At 33.7% G+C, this 20,661-nt stretch overlaps 1 protein-coding gene across 6 annotated transcripts; it reads right to left on the bottom strand.

Annotated features, from left to right (window-relative positions):
• Positions 1-1,202: 1,202 nt before the first annotated feature.
• On the bottom strand, positions 1,203-20,652 carry LOC141506852 (E3 ubiquitin-protein ligase DZIP3-like). 6 transcript variants are annotated; one of them, XR_012473990.1, is made up of 5 exons: positions 19,379-20,652; positions 19,026-19,214; positions 18,768-18,821; positions 9,447-17,305; positions 1,203-7,853 (listed from the first exon to the last, which is right to left on the bottom strand). XR_012473990.1 is itself a non-coding variant. In XM_074213977.1 (5 exons), the coding sequence occupies exons 1-4, from the start codon at positions 19,427-19,429 to the stop codon at positions 9,492-9,494; spliced, it is 357 nt and encodes a 118-aa protein (XP_074070078.1). In that variant the 5' UTR covers positions 19,430-20,652; the 3' UTR covers positions 1,203-7,853; positions 9,447-9,491. The 6 variants fall into 6 exon arrangements, 4 of the variants coding, with proteins under 4 accessions (XP_074070078.1, XP_074070077.1, XP_074070075.1 ...); XR_012473989.1 differs by having other exon boundaries at positions 1,203-6,073; XM_074213977.1 differs by having other exon boundaries at positions 9,447-9,554.
• Between the last annotated feature and the right edge of the window lie 9 nt (positions 20,653-20,661).

Here is a 20,661-nt window from a genome sequence, read left to right as displayed (position 1 = left end):
TTTAAGAAAAATAAATCAGATCTGTTTCCTTGCCCTCCCCAAACCCATGTTATTGGGGGGGGGAATGAAATTTCTTACAACAAATATGCAGCTAAGCAAAACAAATTCTCTTAATGACTATATGAAAATACACAATATATTCTTCACCCTACACTTATCTATACATTTTATCATAGGCCCTCTGGAATCTTGAATAATCTCTATATTCATCATAGTCTTTACAGCTTTCAAAGTTATTTGTTCTCACTGTTATTATTATATGTTGTTCTTTGGGTTCTGCATATTTCATCAGTTTCTAAGACCGCAAAATTGTTAATTTACATACTCTTGTTATGTATGATTTGTCCTTCTAACTCTTTACTCTGCTTCAGTTCATATGTCTTCCCATTTCTTTTTGAAGTAATCTATTTCCTTATTTCTAATAGCACAATAGTATTCTTTCATATTCTAAAGTGTCATGAATTATTCAGACTTTCTTGAAGGACATCCCATTAGTTTCCAGATTTTTTTAATCAATACAAAAATAGCTGCTATAAATATTTTTGTACATAAAGGATCTTTTCCTCTTTACTTATCTCTTGGTTATTGACCTAACAGTGATATAGCTAGGTCAAAGAGATTGCAATATTTGCTTTCTTTCTGTGTAAATTTCCAAACTGCTTTAAAGAGTGGTTGTAACCATTTACAAGCTCACTGTGCAAATTTGACTGTTGTCTCACAGTTTCCTCCAACACTTATCATATTCCATTTTTGTCATCTTTGTCACTTTGATAAGTATGAGGTAAGATCTCAGAATTGCTTTAATTTGTATGGTAGCAATTTGGAAATTTTTTTTTTCATATAGTTCTAGAAAGCCTGGGTTTTCATATAATTCTAGAACTACCTTTTCATATCATTAGATTAATTATCAACTGAAGAATGGTTTATTAATTTAATCTGTTCCATATATACATTTTTACATATAAATACACACATATGTTGACATTTACATCTATCTATAGCTAGCTTAGAAATGAAACCTTTATCAGAGAAGTTTGTTGAACTTTTCAGTTGTTTTAATCTTTAGATTTATTTATGTAAAGACTTTTAAATTGTATGCAATCAAAATGATTGATTTGTCTTCTATTCTTGGCAATAACTTTTCTCCTAGTCATAGATCTGATAACTTTTGTCTATGGTTCTCTAACTGTACTGATTTGGAGCTTATCTTTTTTTTTTTTTTTTTTTTAGGTTTTTGCACAGCAATGGGGTTAAGTGGTTTGCCCAAGGCCACACAGCTAGGTAATTATTAAGTGAGACCTGATTTGAACCCAGGTACTCCTGACTCCAGGGCTGGTGCTTTACCCACTAAACCACCTAGCCGCCCCTGGAACTTATCTTTTATAAGGTATAAGATAAATTTTAAACTTAATTTTTTCCATACTATTATCCAATATTCCCAATAATTGTTGTCAAAATAAATGAACAAATGAATAAATATTTAGCCAGTGGTTTGAATTTTTGTACTTATCAGAGACCAGAGAATTAAAGACTTATCTGTTCTATTTATCAATTTTTAGATTTTTCTTAACTAGAACCAAATTATTAGAATTATTCAATTTATTCAAATAATTTGGTACTAGTTAAGAAAAATCTAAAAATCTATTATTGATTTGTACTATAGTTTGAGATCTAATGCTGCTGGATCCCTTTTGTTCCCATTTCTTTTACATTTCTCTTAAAGATTTTGACCATTTTTTCCTTCCATATCAATTTCATCATCTTTTTTTTTAGTTCCATAATCTTTTGGTATTTGGCTTGGCATTTGATAAGCAAATAAATTTACGTAGTTTTTGCCATTTTTATTATATTATCTCAGTTGACATATGATCAATGGATGTTTTTCCAATTTCTGTATAGCTATTTGTATTTGTATTTATATAGTTCTTGTGTATCTTGGAAGGTAGATGCCCAAGTAGTTTTTTAAATTCAATTTCTCTTTCTAGTTTTTCCTGCTGGATTTGGTTGGTATCATACAGAAATTCTGGTGATTTGTATGGATTTATTTTATATCCTGTAAGCTTGATGGAGTGATTGTTTAACTCATTTTTCCATTTGACTTTCTAGGGTTCATTAAGTACATCATAATCTCATCTGCAAAAAGTGATGTTTTTTCTTCTTTGCTAATTCCTTCTATTTCTTTTTCTTGTCTTATTGCTAAGAATACCAATTCAAGAAGTGGTGACAGTGGACATCCTTGTTTCAACATTGAATTAACTAAAAGATTTACTTCCTGCAAATAATGGTAGCTCTTAGTGTACACACACACACACACACACACAGACACACAACACACATAAACCATTTAAAGAAAAGTTCCAACCCAATCTTAGGACAGTCTTTCTGATAAATTGTTTTAGCTTTTCCTTTTTTGCTAATTATATTAGAAATATTGGTCTATAGTTTATTTTTGTTTTGAATGTCCTTGTTTTGTCTGTGATATGAAAAATTTTTTGCTATTTTTGTAAATAATTTATATTTTAATTATTTTTTAAATGTTTCACAGATTTCACTTCTGAATCTATCTGGTCCTGGGCTTTTTCTTAACATCAGTGAAAGTTCCTGACATCCTTTATTTCTTCTTCATTTGTTGTGAATAATCCTTTTTCATTTTTTAAATTGGTAATTTAATTTTTTTTAATCAAATTAGTTAATGATTCAATTATTTTGTTTTTCCCCCACGAAAAAATATGTTCTGATTTTATTCACTGAATCCCTTTTTTCGGTTATATTAAATTTCTCTTTTATCATCTAAAATAATAACCACTATTCTAGCTTGCTTTTTTATGTTCAACTGAAGCATGATAGATTTTGCTCCAACCCCTTATTTTACACAAATTCTGTGTGAATCTTATTTTCAAGTCTTCTTTCAAACAACATATTGTTAGATTTTGCTTTTGTTCATTCTGTTCTTTTTTGTTCATCACACGATAATTAATTGTATATTTTCCTCTATTCTGTTCTAGTATGTTTTTTCTTCACTATATGCCTTACTTTATATTCAAGTTATTACTTTTTCTTTTCTTCCCTTTCTAATATGAGAGATTATTTTGCCTTTTCCATCCCTATTTTTTAGTTGTTGAATTAAATACATTTGAAATCAAGGTGTGTGCGTGTGTGCGTGCTTTTGTGTTTGTTTGCTTTCTGCCCTTTTGAACAGTTTAAATCAAGGTGAACTTTAAGTGATTTGTGTTCCCCCAAGACCTTCCATATTTATATATAGTTCTACTTATAAAACCTATGTGCCTTTCTTTTCTCCCATCTTTCCTTAATTTATTTTTCCTTTCTCTTTTCTTCTTATAGCTTCAAAATATTAAAACAAACTATTATAGATTTTCTGTCTCAATTATATCTATGACTTCATGACATTAGGGTCACAAAGAAAGAATATTTTTTAACAGCCTCTCCATTAAATTGTAAATATTTCATTTCAACTTTTTATTTTTTTCTTTATTTCTGAATTTACACTTCAAAAGTTCCTTTTCAATTATTTTTCATCTGTCAGAAATACTTGTCAGTCTTCTATTTTATAAAATATATACTTTTTTTAGTAGGATTATACTCAGTATTCTTGGGTAAGGTGTTATTACTGGTTGTAGATTTTGTCTTTTGGAAAATCTCTTTCCATGTTCTCTGTTCTTTTAAAGGATAGCTGTTAAATCTTGTATAATACTAAGTGTGATTCCTTGATATTTGGCATTATATTAGGAATGCAGAGTTCATTCAATATTCAGAAACTTTCAATATATAATGAACCATATAACAAAAACACTAAAAATCACATTATTATACCAATAGATGTAGAAAAAAAACTCTTGATACCCATTCCTGTTTAAAATAAAAAATAACACTAGAAAGCAAGGATTTTCTTGCTATGATAGCTAGCATCTATTTAAAACTAGGAACCCATATTATATGTAATGACAATAAACTGTGTTCCTGTTAAGATCAGGAAGTAAGGGTATCCACAATTACCACTATTATTTAATATAATGCAAGAGAAAAGCTAGTGATAATATTTCAAGAAAAAGAAAATGAAGAGCTAAGCATAGACAAAAAGGAAACAAAATTATTGGTTTTAGTGAATAATATAATGGCTTAATTAGTGAATCCTACAGTCAACTAAAAATTAATTAGAACAAGTAATGACTTCAGTAAAATTGCAAGATATAAAACAATCTACACAAATCAATAGCATTCTTGTATATTACTATAAAATCCATTAAGAAAAAGTAGAAAAATTCTGTTTAAAATAACCATGGAATATAAATAATACTTGGGACTACAGGAACTATATAAATACAACCACAAACACTCTTGGAAATAAAGTCAATTCTAAATAACTGGGGAAATACTGATTGTTCATAGGGAGGGTTGAAGCAATAATAAAAATGTCAATAAATACTGCCTAATTCACTTGTTTACCAAAGGATTACTTTATAAATTAGAAAAATAACAAAATTCTTTCAAAGAAAGAAAAGGTCAAGACCCTCCAGGAAAACAATAGAAAAAAAAGTTGAAAAAATAGGCCTTTATAGTAACAGATCTTAAGTTATAAAACAGTAATTTATCTAAATAACAAGACTGGTTAAGAAATAAGAGAGGGAAGTCAAGAACAGCTTAGGAACAAAAATAAAAGAGCACAGTTATCAAGTATCTGAAAAAACCCTTAAATAGTCCAGCTATTAGAATAAGGATTTATTATTTGACAAAAACTGTTGGGAACATTAAAAAACCAGTGTAGCAGCAAATAGGTGGACTCACACCCTGTTTACCAAGATAAGCTCCCAATAGGTACATGGCTAACATAAAGTTAATCTTATAAACAAATTTGAGGAAGCAAGAAATTGTGCATTAGATCATATAAACAGGGAAAGTGTTCATGACCAAACACGAGACAGAAAAGATCATAGAAGAAAAATGGATAATTTTTATTAAATTTTTAAAAGTTTTGTACAAATAAATCCCATATAGCTAAAAGTATAAAGGAAAAAGTAATCTGAATGGGGAAATGGTTTTATTGCCAAGATATTTATAAAGGACTATTTTCAAATTTGTAAGGCTTAAATCCAGTGACCAATATAAAAATGGAAAGAGGATAAAAACAGATAATTTCTAGAGAAAGGAATCTTTCAATATTCATGTGAAAATTACTCTAAATTTGTATGGAAATGCATATTAAGACAACTGAGGTTGAGTTATATTTCACACCCATCAGAGTGGCAAAAGATGATGGAAAAGGATATGGGAGGTACCAAATTATGTCTGCCCTTTAGTCCAGATATACCACTATTAAACCTATGCTTGAAAAAGAGACCAAAGAAAGATGGAAAGGAACTAGACGTATAAAAAATGTCTATTTTTTAACTTGTTTTGGAGTGGCAAAGATCTGGAAATGAAGAGGGCAACCATTAATTGGGGAATGGTTGAACAAACTGTAATCTACGAATGGAAGAGAATACTATTATTCCACAATATACACAAATATATATATGTATAGAGATATAATATGTATATACATACATTATATATATAAAATATAGCACCATTTATATACTTCATTCATATATATAACATTTACAAATGGTGCAATAAAAGACGTAAACAGTTACATAGGCCAGAACCAGGTAAACAATTTAAATAATAAATAAATAATATTGCAAAGACAAATTTGAAACAATGTAATGACCAGTCTATGGTTTCAGAGGTTTGATCATGAAGCTTGCTATCAATGCAGGTTTGTTTGTGCATGCCTCTGCTTCTTGCTTCCACAGAATCTAAGGCTTGGAGACTTCAGAGTTCTGGGTTGCTGCAGGTTAAAGCTGATCAGGTGTTTGCTCTAAGTCTGGTACTTATACTGTGATGCCCCTAGAAGCAAGGGGCCACCAGGCTGACTCAGGAGGAACAAACTGGTCTAGGTCAGAAAATTAGCAGGTTAACATTGTGCTGATCAGGGCTGTGAGTATCCACTGCACTGCCATCATCGGTAAGATTAAGAGATTCCATTAAAAAAAAATTAAGCATGCTTATGCACCTGTTAAGAGAAAGGTGATATACACAGAGTAAATAGTGAAGAAATATTTTTTAGACATAGTTTGGAAATTTATTTTGCTTGACAATCCATATTTATTATAAAATAAAATATTTTTCTTCTTTTTCAGTAGAGAGAGGTGGGAGAGTGCATATAGATTTTTGTTATTTTAAAAGAAAAAACAGAAGAAAAAGTTTCAGTAGAATGGGATAAAAATTATGTTTTATGAAGCTGAAAAATAACTGGGTGGTGAGAAAATGGATATTTTTCTAAGATGGATTTAGTAGCAAACAGGCAAAGACGATAACCAGAGAAAGTCAATTGTAAATTTTTTAAGGATGAGGGAAACAGAACATGTTTGAGGGATTGAAGATGAGAGATGGATGGGTCAAGTGTCACATACTTCTGTATGCTAGTTGGTAACATATAAGGGAGAATGTTTGTTTTTCTGCTCTACAATAGGTGTCACCATTTCAGTGTGATTGATGATTTCAAATTGGAATTGGACAACAGTAAAAGGGGTCAGGTGGCAGATGAAATACCATCCAAAACTGTAGTCCTATTAATGTCAGGAACAGACCATGTCTGGAATAACAATGTGGGCTATTCACTTGTCTTTTTTTCCAGCTATTAACTTTGTTAGAATCCTGTGGCACTTTAGGAAACCAGTGCTTTTATTAATACACAGGCTTCTTGGAATCAGTGGCAGGAAAGTATAAATTAAGTCTACATGGTATAATAATATCATTAGATTATATCAAATAATCGGAGATTGGATAGAGAAGTGGGAAGAAGGAAAGGGTGGAATAATTAATCAAAATGATTATGTAAATCTTTCCAAATAGATAAAAAAAATCAGAAAACAGAATTTGTACTAGGTGTGATGGTTCATGATAACTTGAGCTCAGTTGTTGACTGGGCATCTTCAGTAAGTCAGGAGAAATCCCTGGGGTGGGGTGGCATCAAGCTGCCTAAAGAGGGGCAAACTGGCCTGAATCAGAAATAGAAGTGGGTCAGATCTTGTGTTGATCAGCAATGGGACTGAGTGGTGAATAGCACTCCCTGGGCAGGACAGAGAGAAAGCGAGAAGGGGAAAGAAAAAAATAAAAAAGGAGGAAATAGGGGAAAAAGGAAGATGAAAGGGGGGAAAAAAGGAAGATGAAAGGGGGAAAAAAGGAAGAAAGGTAAGAAGAAAGGATGGGAAAAAAAGGAGTAAATATAACTTCTAAATTATTTGTTGGAAACAATTACGCATATTTTCCAAAAAAGCATATTCTGAAGTTTGCCACCTGATCCCTTTTACTATTTTCCAATTCCAATTTTTGAAACCATCAGTCACACTGAGTCAGAAATGCTGATTAAAAACCAACCGTTCATTCTGAAGAATCTGTTGATAAGAATAAGGAGCTGGTTTGATTTTAAGTCTTTTTTTGTTGTCAGAGAGTGAGAATGAGCAAAAATTTAGGTTGGAGTTACTCCTCTCACTCATTTGTTTCTCCTGAAATATACTTGCTTCCGAAATATGTTTTCTACTAAGGGGAGTAAGAAAGAACATTTTGTTGCACCTGGGGTCAGAAAAAACATTTTCTTAAGTTTTGTCAATACCAAGGGCAACCTAAAAATTGGAGAGATTTATGCAATTGCTGTTTTAATTCAAAATATATTTTTCAGCAATGAAATCAGTAGCACACTAGACTCTTGTCAGTTTATCAGTCATCTTGTTGGCTGGACTTCGAACTTTCTTCTGGAGAGTCTAGAAGGAGACATACTGAGAGATCAATGCCTGGGGGAAAGCAAGAGATGATGAAGGTAGAAATCACTAAAATCCATGAAGAGACTCATAGTCTATAAATAATTTCATAAAAATTTCTTAAAGCCTTAGATCCACCATTAATCCTAAGAACTTTCTGTGAATCATTTTGTGGATTTTGGTGAGTAAAGATTTCATTTTTGTCTCCAGCTCTTAGCCTAACTGCCAGCATATGCTATGTGCTTATTAAAAACATTTATTGATTAACTGAGTCCTAAAGCTCTCACTCTCTGAACATCTACCTCAGACCTGGCAGTCCAGCTCTGATAATGGATCTGTGGGCTCATGAGTCATGTAGAGGAGAGTGTGCTGAACTTGGAGGAAGACAGGAAAACTCAAGTACAAATCTTATTTCAAACACAAAGTACATAGGTCTCTTAACCTCTCACAGCCTATTTCTGCATTTGTAAAATGTATTTAGTGGTAAATGAAGCACTATATACATTCTAGTCATTATTGTTATCAATTAATTAATAACATTAATTAATCAACAATTATTAAGTATATACTATGTATTAAGCATTGGTAAAACCATTGATACAAAAAAGAGGTAAGAGATAGTCCAGGCCCTCAAGGAGCTTACAATCTAATAGGAGACAACATGCAAATAGTTACTTACAGAGCAGGCTATATATAAAATAAGTAGGATTAGCAGAGGGTAGGCACTTAGAATGAAGAGTGATTAGGGAAGGCTTCATGGAGAAGGTAGAATTCCTTTAAAGGAAGCTAGGGAGGTCAGCAATCAGAGCAGAGGACGAACATTTTAGGCATGGGGACTGAAGTTGAGAGATGTTAAGTGTCTTGTTTGTGCAATAGTCAGGAGGCAAGTACCTGGCCCTGAATTTAACAGGGTGCTTTCTAGTACTACTCCTGCCATGTCACTTGATGTACCTGTTATGGAGTACCCCTTCTCTCTTTTCACTTCTAGCTTAAGAGAACAGTATTCAAAAATCACTCCTAGAAAGGTTATGTTCATCAATTGCACTAGGCTTCCACCTAAGATCTTATAGACTTCTCAAATCAAAACCACCCTGGCTACCACTTCTCTATATGCTGTCTCCCTCTATTAGAACAGAACTTGCTTCAGAGAAGGAATGGATGGAACATAAATTCTTAAAACATGCCCATTTATTTATTCATTTTCCAAGTTTGTAAAGGCTGAGGGAAGGAAGATTAAGCCTAAGCATCTGTGTAATACTCTCCTCCTGAGATATGATAAGAATTTGCAGAAGAGTTATTCTGGCTTAGAGAGAGCATGGGTTTGCTTCCAAGTTTTTGTCTGGGATAGGTTCTTGATGGGAGATTCTGAGAATCTGACATGTAGAGGAACTGGAAAACTGCATTTGTCCTTATCTGCAGTTTGCTACCCTAGAAACATCAGGAAATCTCTCTAGGGTAGAGCTGAGATATAGAAGAGTTCATTTACTCTGTATATTGTTTGGTGTGTTCTAATCTAACTATTTTCTCTGAATTCTGTTTACTATTAGCTTGGACACTCTGCTCAATTACTATGGTCTTTGAGTAGCTAGCATTTGGTGGGGACGAAAATTTTGAAGTACTCCTTACCTGTTAGTGGAATTCAAACAGGAAAGGCAGTATGAACTCCAAAACTCATTCTTCTAGACTATCAATAGAGAGAGTAGATAGGTCTAATCCTAGACTGGTATCCACACTCTGAGGAGAGAACAGAAAGAGTACCCTCCTAGTACAAATCAAGTCTCCCTTGAAAAGGGGTGGATGAGATCGCATAAATATAAATTCATGACTCCCTGGGAAGAATCCCTTAAGGCAGACACAGTGTATACATATGTATACATATAACCTCTATGGGACACACACGCGCACACACACACACACACACACACCCCTCCCTTATACAATTGTTTTCTACTAGATCTTATGGTAATTTGAGAGGCAAAACTTTCCCATTCATGGATATTTACAAATGACAACTGAGAACTCAAGTCAGAAAATCTACTTTGTGCTGGCATTTACAGAAAAGTGATAGAAGGAAGAGAAGAAACGCAATCAGTTTCTTAAGCACCCACTATGTATTAAGCACTAGACAGAATGGACCACTGGTTTAAGTTAACAGAAGTGGTTCTAAATCTATTTAGCAATTTCTAAATTCCATTCCCAAGTGTGAGGAAATTTTAATTGCTTTTCTAATAAAGTACTATACATGGGGAATACATCAGCCTTGTTTGAGAAAAGCTCAATTTTCTAGGTCAATCTTTTGAAAGGAATGAAAAATGCACATTATATGATAAGCACTAGTTTTTTTGAGATATCTTTGTTTTCACATTGCCAAGATTTCTCCTTGTTATCTCTCAGTGACAGTACAATGAAGAATTTTTTAAAAAAAGAGGGAGAAAAAAGATTCAGTTACATTGATTAAATATATGCAATGTGTCACACCTGCAGATCCCTCTCTACTCCCCTGTAAATGTCTTATAGCTCTTTTTGGGGAGGTCAAGTCTGTTCTTTGTAATTTTACAAAATTAACTTTTGATTGTTGTAGTCATTATGTATATATTGTTCCTTTCTATGCTTCTCTGTATTTAGTATTCTTTTCAAAATAGTATCGATAGCACAGCATAATGGACATTTACTTTGCAGTTCTTTACTATCACAGAAAGGACTTCTACAAATATCTTGAAATATATGTAGACTTTTTTTTTGTCAGCAATCTCCTTGAGGTATATGTCTAACACAGACCCTAGATAAAGAGTATGATCATTTTGGCTGCTTTATTTGCATAATCTCAAGTTTATTTCCAGAATGAACTCACAACTCCATCAATAACGAGTTTTATTGTTTCCATCTTTCTATAACACTTCCTGTTTTTTTCTTGGACTTATTTTGTCATTTTTGCCAATTTGCAGCATTTGAGGTGAAACCTCAAGATTGTTTTGATTTACATTCTCCATGAGTGATTCTTTCATGTTTGTTAATAATTTGATTCTTCTTTAGAGAACCGTTAGCTCATTTTCTTTAACCATGGTGGTACCTTTATTCCTTCTCTTGTTTCACTGTTCTAGAACAATATAAAATAATAGGGAGGACAGTAAGACTTCCTTGCTTTATTTTGTATTTATTGGAAAAGTTTCTAGTCTATTGCTTTACATATGATGCACTTTGGTTTTAGAGAAAGATTTTTCACAATGATAAAAATGTCCCTCTTTGGCTATACTTTGAGACTTAGATTTTTTTTTTTTAAAGCATGAATACCTTGTTATTTTATTAAAGGCTTTTTCTGTATCTCATTTGATTCTTTTTAAAATTTTTTTTTGTAAGGCAATGGGTTTCACACAGGTGTCTGAGGCTGGATCTGAGCTCAGGTTCTCCTAACTCTAGGGCCAGTGTTTTATCCACCACTATGTGGTGCAGTGGATAGAGCACTGGTCTTGGAGTCATGAGGATGGAAATTTGAATTCAGCCTCAGACATTTGACTCTTACTAGTTGTATGACACTGGGCAAGTCACTTAACCCTGACTGCCTCGTATCCAGGGTTATCTCCAATAGCTCTGATCCATATTTGCTGACTCAGATGGCTCTGGAGAAGAAAGTGAGACTGGTGATTTTGCACCCCTTCACTCAAATCTAACTCATGTACTTGTCATGGCATCATCTCCCTAATGCTGTGGTCCTCTTTGAAAATGAAGGACAAGGGGGCAGCTAGGTGGCACAATGGATAGAGCATGGACCCTGGAGTCAGGAGTACCTGAGTTCAAATCCTGCCTCAGATACTTAATAATTACCTAGCTGTGTGGCCTTGGGCAATCCACTTAACACCTGCCTTGGAAAAATCCTAAAAAAAACCCCAACAAAGTACAAACATTTCTGTTTCTAGTGAGAAAACTGCATGGTTGCAGATATGATTGTTGAATGCATTTATATTTAACCATACCTGACTCCTTAAAATAAATCCAACTTGGTCATAATGATTTATTGAATGAACCGTGGTAGTCTGACATGATATTTTAAAGGAATTTTTGAATAATATTCATTCAGTGATATTTGCCTAAGGTTTCCTTGGTTTAGGCACTGGGACTACATTTGTCTCATAAGTCTGGAGATGCTTTCTCAGTTTCTGAAGGAAAAAATGTATAGTGTTGATATTTATTATTCTTGAAAAATTTTATGAGAATTCTTCTGAAAACTCAGGAACAGGAATTTTTCCTTTAGTGGTTCTGACTTCATTGGCATTTCTATTTTCTTTTCAGAGACTTAATTTTTAAAAAAACTTTAAAAAAATTTATTTAAGGCAATGGGGTTAAATGACTTGCCCAAGATCACACAGCTAGGTAATTATTAAGTATCTGGGGCTGAATTTGAACTCAGATCCTCCTGACTCCTGGGCCAATGCTCTATCCACTGCCACCTAGCTGCCCTGAGACTGAATTTTCTAACACCTTTTAAGGCACTCCTTGATTTTGGAGGCATATATATATAAAACTGCAGAATATGTTGATAATTTTTTTATTTCTTAAGGTTTTTCCTGTGATTTTACCATATTCATTTTGTTGCTTTGCTTTTATAATCTCTTCTTTTTAATTGTGTTGGCAAGATTTAACAACTTTATAAATCTTTTAAAAAGAACCAGCTTTTAGTTTGATCAGGTCTACAGTAGTTGTTTGCAGTTTAATTATTTACCTATTTCTCCTGATCTTTAAGATTTTTTTTTCTTTTGCTTAATTTGTTTTTTGAAATGTATACTCAGTTCATTATCCTTTTGAAAAATTTTGCTGTGTGCATTTATACACACACGCACACACACACATTTGTATGTCTATCATTTTTTCATCATTTATTGATCCATCATTAGTTCCACCCCTCACACTCCAAGATTGCCTTATGTTTATCTTAGAAATGTGGTTATGTTGGGCAGCTAGGTGGTGCAGTGGATAGAGCACCAGCCCTGGAGTCAGGAGGACCAGAGTTCAAATGTGGCCTCAGATACTTAATAATTATCTAGCTGTGTGACCCTGGGCAAGCTACTTAACCCTGTTGCCTTGCAAAAACCAAAAAAAAAAATGTGGTTATGTTGTCTCATTATTTTGTTTCTTATAATCATTGATTACTCCTTTGATTTATTTCTTGATTCTCTAGTTATTTATGATTACATTATTGTCTCCATTTGATTGATCTTTCTTGTGTATGTACTTTCTTAATATGATGTACTGTTATAATATTTAAAGAATGTGTTAATATTACTACATTTTTATATTTATTTGTTAATTTCTATCCCATATGGTCAGGTGTTGATAAGAAATATGATAAATTCTTTAGTTGTCTTTTTTTTTTTAAGTTTTTGCAAGGCAGCAGGGTTAAGTAGCTTGCCCAGGGTCACACAGCTAGGGAATTATTAAGTGTCTGAGGCCGGATTTGAACTCACGTACTCCTGACTCCAAGGCCGGTGCTCTATCCACTGCACCACCTAGCCACCCCCAATCAGGCCACTTTTAAGGTCGACACCAACACCATACAGATAACCTCTCTCCTCCCATGAGAATGCTCCTCAGTAGAACTACTCCTCAATTGGGAAGGAAGGAAACAAGCATTAAGTGCCTACCATGCTCCAGACACTGTGCTATGCTCTTTGCAAATATCTTTTGATCTTCATAGCAACATTAAGTTAGGTGCTAGTTGAGGAAATGGAAAGAGAGAGGAGCTAAGTGACTTGTCCAGGGCCACCTCTCAAAGGAAACATTTGAAGTCTTCCTGACTCGTGTGCTCTCTTTACAGTGCCACTGTGGGCCCCAGGGATCTTCCACCTTCCCAGTTTCAATCTCTCCTTGACCATGCATTCTCCTTGCGCCCTTTCTGCTTTGAGACTCTGGAAATGATCTTTCTGTTGTTGTTACCCAGGGACTTGGTGAGGGGGAGTGGTTATCAGGCAGGGATATTGTGTCTTGGAAAGTTACAATGGAGCCATAGAGAAATACCTGAAAACACACTTTCTAGTAGCAAAGTCAATACTGATTTCATTAGAGCTGTAGAATTAAAAAGCTGGCATAGAGGGTATTGTAAGTCAACTAGTGAGAAGACTGGGAAGAAAAGGGAAGGATGGCTGAAATGTATACCCAGTTCATTACAATGGACCATTGATAAATAAGGAAGGGAGCAAAAACTTGTCTTCTTTTTTACTAATATACTATGTTTTAATAGTTTATATAAAATTACTTTTTTCATGTAGAGTAGCTCACATCATATTTTAAAAAAAGCACAGGGATGTTATACAATTTTTAATTCCATAAAAGTTCAGTATTATACAAAATGCTATCCCAGGGTCAGTTTAATAGGAATAGAACTGAGTAGAGAGGAATCTTCCAAAGGGGATATTTGGATGGCAAAAAAAAGTTAGACCCACCAGGGAGCAGAATCTGAAGTAAGAACTGAATTAGTGTAATTTGAAGATATTGGCTAAAAATGCAACAGAAGGGTCTGAGATTCTGGTTTATGATACCTTAATATTTTGATAAAACATTGGCTACAGAAATTTTAAGTTGTACAGATTTTTGAGCTATTTGAACTATCTGGCAAAAGCAGGAATTCCTTGGGACCCAGTTTTTAACTTCATATTATGTTACCCAAACTTCAACTTAAATAATTTGATCAGAAAAATTATGTCTAGGGGTGGTGGCTAGGTGGCGCAGTGGATAGAGCATGGGCCTTGGAGTCAGGAGTACCTGAGTTCAAATCTGGCCTCAGACAATTAATAATCATCTTGCTGTTTGGCCTTGGGCAAGCCACTTAACCGCATTGCCTTGCAGAAACCTTAAAAAAAAAAAGCAAAATTATGCTTAGTCTTTGAAGAATTGATGAAATAATATTAGAATAAGGACATTCTCAAAGCCTTTGTTCCCTTCTGTAAAATGAGAACAAGAGCACCTACCACAGAAGGTTGTTTTACAATGATTTCTAAATCTTGAAGAACTCTAGAAACATGAGCTCTAATAACAATTATTATTATGTTTACATTCACTCAGTAAACAAAAATTTAATACTTAAAGAACAGAGATGCCCAAGTTAACAATGAAAAACTACTGAGATTTTGCTGAAAGATGCAATAAGATACTTATTTTACTTTTTTTTGCATGACAATGGGGGAGATAATTATTATAATATCTTCACTTTCTTAATGAGAAATTAGCCTTGAAAAGTTGTCCTATTGCCCTTTTCAAAAAATATATCAATTGAATAAAATTAAGAGGAATGTTAAAAAAATTTCAAAATCCTACGTTCCAACCAAACTTGAATTTAGAAGTAAAATTTTGTTGTACTGGAGTTCTTAAATTCATGTAATCTAAATCACAGAATGCCTCCAAAGTGAAGCACAGATCTTCCTGTGAGAAGAAAACTACTTTTTTATTTAGGTTTTTGCAAGGCAATGGGGTAAGTGGCTTGCCGAAGGCCACACAGCTAGGTAATTATTAAGTGACTGAGGCTGCATTTGAACTCAGGTCCTTCTGACTCCAGGGTTGGTACTCTATCCACTGTGCTACTTAGCTACCCCAGAAAACTACTTTTTTAAAGCTTCTTTAATGTTTCACAAACTTAAGAATCTCCTGGAATCCTGGGACTTATATATAAGATTAGGATCATTATCATGTGATCAAGTAGATAAGATGATTTGAAACTAGGAATGTAAAACATCAACTACTAAATACAAAAATGCTAAGGTGGTATTTATTTTAAAGGTGACTGGGTCAACAATAACTGTACAAAGAACATTACTCGATTTCACTGAAATAAGACAACTTTTAAAATAGGTGCTCAATAAATACTTATTGAGCAAATTCATTAATTTTTCAATTTACTAAGAAGCAATTTGGCAAAACGGTGCCCTCGTGTTTGAAACATTAATTTGAAAACTTATGAGATGAATTTAGAAGAGAAACCTACCAATTTCAAAAACAATGAAGATGAGATTTAAAAATGTTTTTTTCAAACATTCCAAGTTTCAGAGAAATGCAATTTATTCAAGATTAATTGATAGTGTAGTTAAACTTTATGCCTATGAATCACTAAATTTAAGATTTATTTCTTCCCAGTTTTTGAAAGTTGTTTAGGAGTAAAATCTTAGAAGTGATTACTTAATATTATATTAATCTAACTATATGCTGAACTCTTCCCTTTTCCTTATACCCTGGTTGAGTACAGCATGAGTGCAATCATAATTATTTCCTTCAGAGGCAACTCATTTTAGGTATGTAATCTATATTTGGGAACAGATTTGAAAAGAGAATAATGGTAATGTTATTTAATTTTTGTTTTCACAATGTGATGAACACAGAGAAGAAACAATAAATAATCATGTGTGTCTGAAGAAATACTACTCCTCTATTATTAAAATATTAGTTCCAAATTTGGGGTTCTAGTAGTCTTTATTTTAGCATGAATAGTCTATACAATTTAGAAAACTAAGAATTTTTACTAAAATTGAATAAAATCTATTTCTCATAAAAATGGAGGGGATAAAAGGAACATTAGGCAGATTATAAACTTATGCATAAAATAATTTTAGAAGAGATATGAAATAAAAAGCAAAGTGTATCTAAACAAAGATTTCTTCAATCAAAATCAAGATCATGGTTTCCTTAAATTTACTTTTAATGTAGATGATGTAAAAGAATAAAATAGATAATCATGTTTTCAAACAAGCACATTTTCCCCATTAAGAGGAAAATGAGAACGCTTTAACAGGTCAAGTTAAAAGTTGCAACTCAAAATACATTTTTTTTTTTTAGGTTTTTGCAAGGCAAATGGGGTTAAGTGGCTTGCCCAAGGCCACACAGCTAGGTAATTATTAGGTGTCTGAGACCGGATTTGAACCCAGGTACTTCTGACTCCAGGGCCAGTGCTTTATCCACTAAGCCACCTAGCCACCCCTTCAAAATATATTTCTTAATGGAACCTTTCAATCTCTAAAGTGTCTGTCTCTCCAATAAAAACTCTGAACTAAACTTAGTCACTTGCCATATGTAAAGATAGGATCATAGAGTCCCAGTATATTAGAAATAAGAATTCTTAGAGACCACATGTAGATTTTACAGCTGAGGAAACCTTATTAAAAAAAAAAAATCTTACTATGTGTGTGTATGTGTGTGTGTGTGTGTGTGTGTGTGTGTTAAGTGGTTTATCAGTCATTTCAATTGTGTATTGTTGTGTAATATGATAGTTTTTCTTCAAATATATGTACATGCTTTACATTTTCATGTTATTTTATACTTGATATAGTTATTCATACTCAACAAATTAATATTATGGGAACTTTTGGTTAAATGGCATAGCAGTAAGGCAATTGTTAAATTTTAGTAGGCTGGCCTGATCCAGAAAGTGCAGGAAATTCTTCTGCTAACAGGACATATTCACGGCAAGTTGGGCATGTACTTTGTTCTTTAAGCCACTGTTCAATACACTGAAAACAAGGGGAAAAATCCATAAATACCTTCTCATAATGTTCTCTCTCATTCCTGCTAGAGGGGGTTTTTCTATTCATATATGGTCAGCATTGCTTCTAAGCTCACACCTGATCCAGGGACCCAAAGCTCCCTACACTCCACAAGCCATTTCTGTCCAGGGAGAAAGCACGCAAGAAGTTCCCAAAATAATGCATCTGCTTAAAGAATGAGGTGATTTTGTCCGGTGCTGACTCATGGCCTCACTTGGACAATACAAGCTCCCTGGGGCCTGATCTATCTCTTTTTCCCTATCCTACCTGTGAGATTCTCTGGACTCTGCACTTGGAAGCATTTGATGACCTTTGGGTTAAGGCAACCCCCTCTCTAAATTCCTAGTCTCTGTAACCCGTTTCATAACTTCCAGTAAGTAAGCATCTTCATAAGCATCTTCATCTCTGGCCCAGATTCCATAAACTCTTAATTGATTTACCTGAGGAATGGTTTCATTCTTCCTACCTTTATCCCTACTCTTAGCACATGATAGGCCTTTAATAAATATTAATTTATTTAATAAATTTTAGCTAATTTATACCTGGAATGTCTTTATCCTGGCTCCTTTCAGATCCTGAATTTTCTGAGTTCTAACCTATTCTCATATTTCTACCTTAATGCTACTCAATTTTTTTGTAAAGTGGTATTAACTTATGTATTTTTTATTATTTACTTATTAACATTATATATATTATATATTTATACACATATATGAAGAAAGACAAAAAAAGGGTTCTATGTTCCTTTCTAAACAGTAGGTAAAAGAATTGTTAGCGACCCCATCAGTTTCAATCTAATAGTATAAATATTGGATTAATGTTAAATAATAATTAACAACCATAACATATAAAAATTTATGTATAAACCTTGACTGAGCTATTGTACATACAGATTCTCAATCTAGGGTCAATCTGATCTAGTCTAAGAACCAAGGTTGACCAGTTTACAAAACAAAGAGCCAGGAGGAAGCAAGATGGGAATGGGTTAAAATCCTAGCCTTTCCCCTCATTTATGTATATAGCCTTGGGCAAGTGATTTAATCTTTTTAAGTCTCAGTTTTGTCATTTATGAAATTAGGGGGCTTGATTTAGATAATTTTAAGATTCTTTCCAAGTCTAATCCCTATGACAGTTTCTAATTTATTATGCAAACTAGAGCAAATGCAGGTTTGCATTTTTTTGGTATATAAAATCTATTTACAAATACATTTTGATTTGTAGTTAAAACCATGTGTTCCAGACCAGCCATCCGTGCTGTGGCTCCTAACCTTCTGAAAAACATAAAAGATAAAACATTTTGATATCTTGGAGATTGTCAAAATTGTCCCCATTAAAGAAACTGAGACCTAGAATGCCATGAGTTGTTTTCACATCAAATAGAAATCATACCCATTTTATGAAACTGATGCCCACAATCCACCTCACATACATGTTCATCGTTTAGCTCTTCATAGCATATTATACAGGGATCATCACTGGAGGCCTGTGGAAACAAAGTGAAATGAAAATCATTTATATTATAACATTTCATTTCATTAAAAGCTTGAGAGAAGTTCCTGACAAGAAAGGTAAATTTACAGTTGAGCTTTAGACTGTTAAAAAAAAACACACACACAACAAATTAACTATTTTTGCTTATTAGAAAGTCATATAAAGTTGCATGAGAGGAAGTAAAAGTGAAACTCACAGATGAATCATTTGATTTTTGCCACTTTGACTTGGAGGGTCCTCCAACAACTACCCATGGTTTGGTAACTGTTTGGGAAGGTGGGACTGTGGTGGGACTAGATACTGTTACATTTTCTGCTGAATGTCTAACACCAGAAGATTCAGCAGCAGCACTTAACACATTCTTCATATCTTTTTCTTGAACTGCCTAAAAAATATTTAGGGAAAAAACCATACAAAGACTTCAATATTACAAAAAAAAATTTCTAACAGAAATGGCTATAAGAATTTTAAAATGGAGCAGTGTTAGTTATATTACAAAAATATTAGAATAAAATAAGAAATCTTATTGGATCTGTTTGAAATACTAACCGTTTTTTTATTCTGCTCATCGAGAATAAGTTCTGTTACACTTCTGACCATTTCATCAGACTCTAAACTTGCACGTGCAGTTCCTTCTTGATTTTGTATTTTTAGAACAAAATTCAGAAGCTCAACACTGAAAGGGAAAGAAGGTGCTTACAGAGGAACAGCAGTCTATATTATGAATTATTAAGGTAGTAGTCAATCCATAAATATTTAAAAACTACCTATTTTGTACTTCCTCTTCACCTCTTCTTCATGGGGTGCCTTTCTTCTGTCAAGATGCAACTTAAGTACAACCTTCTATGTGAGGCTTTTCCTGATTCTCCCAACATGTAGTTTTTTGTTTACCTTATATTTACTTATTTACTATTTATTTGTATTTGTCCTCTTTATGTTCATTCTGCACATACTTAAATATGTGATGCCTCCTACATTCGAATATAAGCTTCTTTAGAATAAGGATTATTTCATTCTTTAGATCTTTCTTTCCTTTGCCTAGCATTGTGTCTGACACATATGTGCTTATTTTAAGGTGATTTTGGAGGAAAGAAGAAGGGGCCTTAAGGAAAAGCCCCATACATCCAGCTTACTATAATATCACTCTTAACTACAGTAAGTAGGTGACAGTTGATCAGGGCCTGCAAGAAATGATATGGATTCTGAGAGACAGAAGCTAGAAGGGAACAGAAGCTAGAAGGGAACAGATTCTCCAAGTCAACTGCAGTAAAGGTCTGAAGTTTGGAGATGGAGTGCTTTGTAAGAGGAACTGCAGGAATGCCAGTTTGCCTAGACTGCAGTGTCCATATTCAGTCAAGAAACCTTTGTTCTTTTCCCCCTAAGTCCTGAGCACCCTGGACAAAAAGAGGCAAGGCAATCCCTTTCTTCAAGGACCTGACAATGGATTTAGGGGGACAGCAAACAAACTAAAAAAAAAAAAAAAACAAAACCACATACAACACTGGAATTAAGAGGATTTGGGAAAGGTTTCCTGTGCATTTTAGTTGGGATTTAAAGGAAGCCGAGGCAGAAATTAGGTAGGAGAGCATTTGAGGGATGGCGGACGGGCTGAGCTGAGAGATGGAGACCAATGTTTCTGGATCAAAGAGTTACAGGTTAAGGAAGGTGTAAGAAGACTGGAAAGATGGGGGGGGGGTGGAGAGAGCTCAAAAATGAAGAGCTTTGAACTCCAAATAGAGGATTCTGCATTTGATTCTCAAGGTGGTAAAAAGCCTCTAAAATTTATGGTGTGAGTGTTTAACACGTTTGGATCTGTGCTTTAGGAAAATCAC

This window comes from Macrotis lagotis, chromosome 1, assembly GCF_037893015.1.
Source record: "Macrotis lagotis isolate mMagLag1 chromosome 1, bilby.v1.9.chrom.fasta, whole genome shotgun sequence".
NCBI classification, from domain to species: domain Eukaryota; kingdom Metazoa; phylum Chordata; class Mammalia; order Peramelemorphia; family Peramelidae; genus Macrotis; species Macrotis lagotis.
Note: the sequence above shows the minus strand (reverse complement) of the source record. Positions and strands in the feature narration are given on the sequence as shown.